Source organism: Vipera berus, assembly GCF_964194415.1.
Source record: "Vipera berus genome assembly, chromosome: 3".
Classification (NCBI taxonomy): Eukaryota; Metazoa; Chordata; class Lepidosauria; order Squamata; family Viperidae; genus Vipera; species Vipera berus.
The window spans coordinates 169,438,884-169,448,193 of NC_138204.1; the positions used below are offsets into that span (position 1 = coordinate 169,438,884).

The 9,310-nt window shown below is 39.1% G+C and overlaps 1 protein-coding gene across 3 annotated transcripts in view; it reads right to left on the reverse strand.

Annotated features, from left to right (window-relative positions):
• Nucleotides 1-7,306, reverse strand: part of NPC1 (NPC intracellular cholesterol transporter 1) — a 48,616-nt gene extending 41,310 nt beyond the window's left edge. The window contains exon 1 of one of the 3 annotated variants that reach the window (XR_014025752.1): nt 6,958-7,306. Coding sequence is in view for 2 of the 3 variants with exons in the window: in XM_081322337.1 (XP_081178463.1) it covers nt 6,958-7,050 (93 nt within the window). In the remaining variant the exon portion in view is untranslated. The remainder of the gene's footprint in view (nt 1-6,957) is intronic. The other 2 variants (XM_081322337.1, XM_081322338.1) reach the window with 2 other exon arrangements.
• Nucleotides 7,307-9,310: the final 2,004 nt, after the last annotated feature.

Genomic DNA, 9,310 nt, shown 5'->3' on the forward strand with positions numbered 1-9,310 from the left:
TTTATTAAGGGGAATTGGAAAGTCCTGTATTTAAAATACCCTACTATTGTATAAGAGGGACGTGGTGGCTCAGTGGGTTAGGACGCTGAGCTTGTCGATCAGAAAGTCGGCAGTTTGGCGGGTCAAATCCCGAGTGCCGCATAACAGAGTGAGCGCCTGTTACTCATCCCAGCTTCTGCCAACCTAGCAGTTCGAAAGCACGTAAAAATGCAAGTAGAAAAATAGGGACCACTACGGTGGGAAGGTAACAGCGTTCCGTGCGCCTTTGGCGTCTAGTCATGCCGGCCACATGACCATGGAGACGTCCTCAGACAAGCACTGGCTCTTCGGCTTTGAAACGGAGATGAGCACCGGCCCCTAGAGTTGGAAACGACTAGCACGCATATGCGGGGGAACCTTTACCTTTACTATTGTATAACTGGTTAATAAAAAGTACCATGCAATGATTTCTCAAAGGAAGACATCTTATAAATATCACATCAAGTTATTGCCCAAATGGGTGGAGAGGAAAAAGCTATCATGAACCTGTTTTCCACTGGGCTCTTCAATCTAAGCAGAAACAACAAGCTGAGGGAAAATTGCAAAAGCTAAAAAGCTGATGCAGGGATTGCGCTCACCACTTAAACTTTAACTTGGCATCTAGACAGCCAATATTCTTTGAACCTCAGGTCTCTTTCCTCAGCAAAAGTGCACATTGGTCTTCTAAAGTGTGTTTAAGGATTGCAGAAGCGTGGGGGAAGCATGCAGACTGAAGATAGCTCAGCTGTTATAAAACCAACCACCATAGTAAAAAGTGGAGCTGTTGTATGGATCAGCTCCTTGGAACTCCTCACCAGATCAAGAAGAAAATGAAAATTGGCAAGTTTGCTCCATAGAGAATTTTCCTTGTAAAAGAGATCATAAAAGAGCAATCTCCAGCAGATTTCAGAATTCTGGGGTGAAGATTGGAGGGGAGAGAGAAATCATCTTGCCTAAGCTAAAGTACGATAGCTTTAAATTGGACAATTAGTTCTTAATTAGGAATTTGCTTATTATTAACCTTCCAAATGTTAAGAACCTTCCAAAAGGCATATTATGCCAAGAGAATCCCTTCTACCTGGTATAAAAGAAGTTTTATATAAGTTTAAGGTTTGAAAAGTAAAACTTTGATTTTTGGAAAACAGCACAAGGGGAACTAGAATGTTGAGTTTGGAATTTTAGAGGACCAGACGGACTTGAAAGAATATTTCCTGAGGGAGTTAAACAGATGGTAAGAAGGGACTTTGAAAAGCCTTCTTATCTTGGATTTACAAAAGGAATAGCTAAACTGATCAAGCTGTTCCTGAGAAGAAACAAAAACAAAATGCTAAGATATCAGCTTGTGGGACACTATTTGACAAGATTAAAGATGAAAAAAAGTAAACGAAAGGAATTCAAAGTGGATTTATTTGATCCATATTAATATTCTAATATTATGTTGTGGTTTCCATTAATTACCTAATAATGGAATGTCTTTTTGACCAGGATTGTACAATGAGGCCTCACAAATCCAGTTTATCTCTGGAATGACTTGATTTACCAGGGCACATTCCTATTACAGACAATCCTTGACTTGCAACCATTTGTTTAGTGACCACTTGAAGTTACAATGGCATTGAAAAAGTTATTTATAGCCGTTTCTCATGACTGTTACAGTATCCCCACAGTCATATGATCAAAATTCAGGCACTTGGCAACCCACACATATTTATAATGTTTGCAGTGTCCTGAAGTCATATGTAATTACCATTTTCAACCTTCCTAGCTGACTTCGGACAAGCAAACTCAATAGGGAAAGCCAGATTCGGTTAACAACTACAAGCACTTAACAACTGCAGTGCTTTACCATGACAAAAAAAAATCATAAAATTGTGTATGACTTACTTAACACCTGTCTTGCTTAGCAGTAGAAATTCTGGTCTCAGTTGTGTGGTAACTTGCATACTATTTATATATACACTCAGCTTGATTGGTATCTTACAGAGACCACTTATATCACTGAATGTTAGCTCCCTTGTTTACTATTTCACCATTATATCTGCAGAGTATCCAAGGAGGAAAAATTATATTAATATATGATCTAAGGTTACAATTTATATAAGACAGTCTGATCTGATCTTCCTTTTGAAAAAAAATCTTCAATTTCTGAATATAAGTTTTACAACCATAAAATAGCAACCTATTCTGTGGTTTTCCACTGGATATCTGAAAAGTGTGAAAGGGGTGGTTTTCCCATATGTCTACTTTTGAAGCATTTTAATTATTTCATCTTCCCCCCCCCCCAGAAATGCTCCTGTATAAATGCCACTATTGTAAGACATGCAGTTAACAAATATTCTAGGACTAGTTAAAGCCAGATATCCCCATGCACTGCAGTCAAGATGTTAACCAAAATTGTGAATGAACATAAAATCTACTTAGAATTTGATTTTTTTCCTTTAGCTTTTCATGTTTGTAAAGGCAGTGCTCAACTGACTATGGCTCACCTCACAAAAGGTAAGCAAGGTCAGACTTTGTTAATAAACAGATGAGGAAACACTAAGAAATATCAGCACTATAGGGGCTTAGCAGTCAAAGAAAAGAATGTAGGAAGGGCTCTCCCTGATGGATCAAGCAGTTAAAACTGCAGCTGGATGTTTGTACTTTCAGACATACAAGATTTTGTTAATATAGTCTCAGAACAATTTTTTTAAAATAGAAAATAAATATCTGCCTACTCATCTTTCAGGGATAGGTAGATGTTGTAAACTTGAGTCTTCCTTTATATAAATACAAGTAAATGCTTGGCAAATTATTTAACTACATAAGGTAAAGGTAAAGGTTCCCCCGCACATGCGTGCTAGTCGTTTCCAACTATGCTCATCTCCGTTTCAAAGCCAAGAGCCAGCACTTGTCCGAGGACGTCTCCGTGGTCATGTGGCCGGCATGACTAGACACCAAAGGCGCACAATTTGCAGTTGCTCAAAAACCCTCCTAGCACCTGCTCAGCAAGCAGATGGACCCCAGGATAGTACATAGAGTCTGTCTGGAACAGTCCAACCTCATCTAGGATCAACATAATTTTTTGTGTCAGACTAAGCTCAAGAACAATGTAGAACAATTCAGCCAGAGTTCAGTTATATCTGCTTACGCACAATAGACAAAATCTTGCTAAACTAAACCCTTATTACTCTCAATCTAATGGATATATCTGGGAGATCTAGGGAGTCATCCTTACTCTCTTCCTCTGCCTCCTATCAAGCTCCAGGTCGTGCTGCCTCTTGTCTCACCCCTCTTTTTGGAATGTGTTCCCTTCTTCCTGGGAAACTGCTGCTTCACTGTAGTTCATTATATCAGCTCCCCTTCTGTAGGCACTAACTCTGACATCCTGGAATCTGAAGGCCCCAAATCCCAAAACCAGTCTTGCTAGAGTTGAGCTGAAATCTGTTGTACTATATTGTAAATCCAGCCTTAGAAATGAAGCATCTGAGCCTAGTATTATACAACATGTCCCAGTAATAGAGGTGTTTCTATACGAAGACAAGTGGCATGGATGTGCATCATTTCCCCCCAAGTCTAAAGAACCATGATAATTCTGACCATGGTAGAAATAAATTGTGCATGCAAAATAATTAAAAATTCTATCAATTCCTAGTTACGTGAGGACCACAAGCATCAATAAACAAGGACTTTACATGATTGTGACTTCTAACTTTCTGCCATATTCCCAATTGACTTTAATTTTGCAAAACTGGCAGAGCCCATTAATCATGATCACATGACCTCAGGATGCTGTGAAGGTCTGAAATCTGGGCTAGCTCAGAACATGATGCAGAACTTCAAGGACTGAGTGTAACTACTACTTGTTCAGTACAGCACAAGTTCAGACAGTTACTGAACAAGTGCTAATTAAATGAAGTCCATCTGTACTTGTCTTTTTTCAAGGCTATTACATCAAATTTTACTAGGTACAATTATCATACTATTACAACTGAGATATTAAAAAGTAGGCCTGTGCTGTAAAATATGATTCCACAGTATCTACTGAGGCATTTCCCCAAGTATGTTAACAAATATGGAACCCAATAATACATTGACCAACAGAAAGTCCCTTCACCCGCTCTGCAGCTTGCATTACATGTACATTACTGAAAATATGTTTAGCATATGTCTCTACAAAGAAACTCCACAAAATAAATAGTTCATATAAAAAGCAGAAGAGGTAGGTGTAGAAAAATCTGCAGGACAAGGTACCGTTGATTCAAAACAATGGACATATCTTGCTCATTGAAAATGGAGGCAAAGTATCCAGTGAGTTCCTGCAATATACTTTCTGATATGCTCTACCTCTTTCAGTAAAGCAAATTTTCCATTAAATATTGCCAGTTCCATAAAAGCATTAAGTCACTATCTGTTCCATCTGTTCCTTTTTTGTCTACGAATATATAGGAAATCAAGAGAAGGGGACGACAGAGAATGAGGTGGCTGGATGGAGTCACTGAAGCAGTAGGCGTGAGCTTAAATGGACTCCAGAAGATGGTAGAGGACAGGAAGGCCTGGAGGAACGTTGTCCATAGGGTCGCAATGTGTTGGACACGACTTTGCAGCTAACAACAACAACATATAGGAAATCTATTTTACTCCAACTTACACAGATTACAGGCATAGTCTGTAATAAGCAGTAGCCTACTAGAAATCAACTGTACTCTTGTGGGATTTCCTCTTCGAAACAAACCACAGAAAGAATTTTAGAGTTTCACCCAGCATGGGAGTAATGATGGTAACATCTGTGCTCCAGCCTGAGGCCCAAAAACTGGGTTGAAACATTTCTATCCCATTCTTAATAATTTTGAATGCCTTATGGATACATAACAGGAAGGGATCCTCTATAACTAAATTTTATCATCACTAAAATAATTTGGTTTTTATCAGAAATCTTCCTACTAACTCCACACCCTTTCCTTACCTTGTATGCCCCATCTTCCTTAGTACTGGGATGAGTCAAGCAGTCTGCAACTTCTAGAAATTAATCACTGATTATTGACCAAATGAATATGTTGATGTATAGTTACGTTAGACTACGATGAAAAGGCAAAATTAAATATATTCTGAAGCACAGTCTAATCACTTCAACAGAATAGTCTACTGCTATCTTCCAGCAGGTGAATATATCACTTGCAGAAGCAGGGAAGTTGTAGAATACTCTTACCTACACAGAGCACTTTCATGATCAGCCCATATAGATTTGAAGTATAACAGGGAAACAACTATATCATGGATTATGGCTGTAACAAATTGTAAAGGCTGTTAAGCTTATTTTCCTTCTCTGGGGACTGTCATCTGAGGGAGATAGGCAGTTAAAAAATACAATATATAAATAAATCACATTTCTGAAGCAAAAAAATCTGGAAACAGCAGTTTTTTAAGCTAGCTGTTGTTGCTAGAATGCCCAAAATAAATAGTATGTCTTTGAAAAACTAGGCATTAGGCATTTAACTAGAGTCAAAGTGCAGAAGATACTATGTTTAAATTCTCCTAAATGTAAAAAAAGGAATATCACAGAAAGGTCATCCTAAGCACTAGTGCAGTAAAACTGACACTGGTTTTAAATAAGTACAACCATTATCAGACCATCTACTTGTCTAATTAGGTGTCTTGAAAAGTGACATCTTGCAAGTTACTTTCCCCAAATGATCTTCCATTTTTATCTGCTGTAAAAAATATCGATCTTAAAGAGTTGGCTATTTACAATTAATTCATTTGGTTATCTGTTGCATTGTTAAATTGTTTTTTTAATAATCTCTATGGGAGATTCAGTATCTCATATTGTGAACACTTCAATACTTTTAAAAAAAATTAAAGTGGATACAATATTTTCACACAAAAAAAGGTCAATTGTCAGGTGTAACCAGTCTTTGCAGAAAATAAATCATCAAGCAAGCGACAATGGAAACCTTTCTCCACACTTCATCCAAAGTAACTGAAACTGTTTCTGAGAACCTCCTTGTGACACACATCCAATTTTCCTTAATATTCCCCTTGTTTCCTATTGTAAACATATAAGGCATTGTAAGCAGATGCAGTTGATACAGGGACAACATTTAGCCTTCCTCTGTCCCTCCACTTCATTCCTGTTCTTGCATTCACTTTGTAGGTTTCAGTAAGCTGAGTTAAAGCTGCAATGTATATTATGCCATGTACACTGCTGAATTATGTAATAAATTACAATGATAAACTACAAACTGCTTTCCAATTCAATGTAACTGCTAAGTTCCACATATATACCGGTAGTATATCACAACCTATATTTTGCAGATAACTACAACCACTCATAATTAAAACTCTCATAAAACAGCATCATTCTTTTTAATTTACACCCTCGGAATTAAGATAGCAGCGTTTGCTTTTGATTCAGTTCATTAATCCCAGGTTATTTTTGTCTGCCCAATTTTCGGTTCTATGCAATTGCCGAGACACAGTTCTTAAACTCAGAACCATCTTCAGGAATGTCACTCCGAAATCAAACTCTCCATAGGCGTTTACCCGGGAAAAGATGCGACTCCAATAAGCTGTGGAGTTTAACAAGGCTTATTTTCAAGTAAACACTTAAGGCACTTGGAATATATTAGTCGTGCCTTTTGCCAAAGGCTGCTTCATAGGAGTAGGAGTCACAGTTGCAAACGTGTCCACCTCACCCCCTTGCCTCCCCAGCAGATGGAGTACGTAACTCCTTATCTCACTCAACAGGGTTGGTGCAGAATGAGTTTGTGGCGGGTGTCCAACCCATCCTGGGACACGAAACTGGAGGACGCCTCCATACAGCACATGCCGCCCCCGCTTGAAACAAGCTCAAGCCACTTTCCCCTCCCTCCGTCAGGTTCCCAAGGCTATTCTCGGACCCGCATCTGCACCATCTCCAGATTCGCCCTCTCAAGCGCCACTCTCCGCTCACTCGCTTACCCGGCCGGGCAGAAGGGCCAGTAAAAGGACGGCGACGCACAGGCCGCAGAGCTTCCCACAGCTCTGGCCCCGTAAAGTAAACTGATGGCGCATCTCCGGAGAAACTGGTGCCCCTCTCTGGCTCGCTTTGCCGTCGGCTTTTAGGAATCGCCGGCGAGGCTTGGCCGATTAGTCGGAAGTGTGGTTGAGAAGCCGGAAGAGCCGTCCCCTCGCCTACTGGTTTTCTACGCGAAGCGTTGCTAGTGCTCGTGAGCAAAACCTCCGGAGGGAGTTACCGAGACGTCTTTCTCCTCCCCTCCGGAGTTGAAGCCGGCAGCCGAGACGGCCGGCTCCGCCTTCGTTCAGAGAGTCGTTCGGCCTTTTCTGGTGAGGTGACGCTTTCTCGTTCTCACGCCACCGGCACGCGCTACCCTTCGTCCCTGCCCACAAACACGCCCAGTTCTTTGGGGGACTCGTTTCGGCCCGTTCCCCGAGCTCAGCCCTTTTCAGGGCTCGGCAACCTCGGCTCTTTTATGACTCGTGGACTTCAACTCCCAGAATTCCTGAGCCAGCTATGCTGGCTCAGGAATTCTGGGAGTTGAAGTCCACGAGTCATAAAAGAGCCGAGGTTGCCGACCCCTGGTATAGCTGCTCAAAAGTAAGTCTCGCGGACTTCTGGCTGCCTTACGGTTCGGATTGCATCTTCGCGTCGCAGCCGGTTACTTCAGTGTGACGGGTCGTGTGACAGCGATACGCATTTGAAGTATTTCCGTTAAAAAATATGAAATGAACTATTCCCGTTCATAAATCAGTAAATATCAAGTATTTCCATTAATTCAGCAATCAAGAAATAGGTTGCCCGCTAGTACTTAAGAGCAGCCATGAAGGCCTTGCAAAAGACATTTAAGTAGCCAGATTCCTATATATCTCTGCTGATTAAAATTGTGCAAGCCATTTCTCTTTGTTACTGTATGGAAGTGAAAGTTAAGACTGATGGAAAGCATTTTTGAACTTTGGGGTTGGAGAAACTCCTGAGCATATCATCATAGCCAAGAAAACAATCCATTGGAACCATCAATGAGAGCAATTCACATTTTTCACTTGAGGTCCACATTATCGGGGTCAAATCGGTAATTTCCATTAAAAAAATGCAAAATAAATTGTGTTTATGATTAAATTTCTCAAGGGGGCACTTCTAAATTGGTGTTGCAACATGACTTCCTTAAAAATAATGTCTTTTTTGTTCAGAAACCTGAATTGGAATCCAATGTTAGCAATTTGAGTCTGAAATATGAAAACAAACAGCTTTGTGAGATTTTCAAGAAGAAGCAATTGTTTTGAAAGCTTGTTCATCATGTGATGTATCTGGCCAGCAAACCCATGTGAATCTAATCTAAATTCAGTCAAATTTTTTAACAAGTCATAGGTTTGTTCTAAAAATCTTTGTTTAAAAAGTCATTTCTTGACTGGCTTGGATATCTCTGTTTTTTGTTAGTTTTCTTTGTTGTACAGAGCTGCATGTACAGCTAGTATATGTGATGTATTTATGTATAAACATGTATATGTTAAGGGCTTGCATTATATGCATATGGATTTTTATTCATAACTAATTTGCATGTACATTTCAGCATTTCATAAGAGGAAAAATTAGCTATAAATATATAAAATTTGTAATAGGATCTATGATCAAATGTAAGTCTGAAAGTTCATGTTACTATTTGAATATTCCTGTATTCTAAGATATAGATATATATATAGTTGCACTTGTATATCTGTAATCTACTGACAATTCCCAGTCACATGGAATTCTACAGAGAAATAACTTCATACAAAAGTAATTGCATCTGAAGAACCCGTCAATCATTTTATTTATAATTTGTTTCAGTACTGTACTTTAAAAAATATGTGAGGAAAAGCCTACTACTAATATGAAGGATTCATTTTGGTTAATAAACTTATAAGCAGTTTCTACATACAGTATTTTCCAATATTTTTGGTAAACACTGCTAGGGTTGCAAAAATTCTGACAATTTCCAGATGGCACCAAAGATGTTAATGTTTTCTTTATCTGTTTGTTGTCATCTAATAGTTGTCCAGATTTTTGCAGATTTCATCTGGTAGTATTAATTTATTATTGCTTGCAGAAGTTTGTATTAGCATTCATACAAGATTTTTAACAAGAGACAAAACTTCTATCAGTGCATATTTTTATAGAAGTGAACCCAGCTGATTTCAATGCAGTTTTTTCTAGATACATATACATGTGGCCCAAACTGCACATTCCTGTTCTTAATAGAATTTTAGGCAGCCCCATTGTATGATAGAGTTTATCAGCTGTGTTGCAGGATACAATAGGCTTTACTGGGGTTGCAGC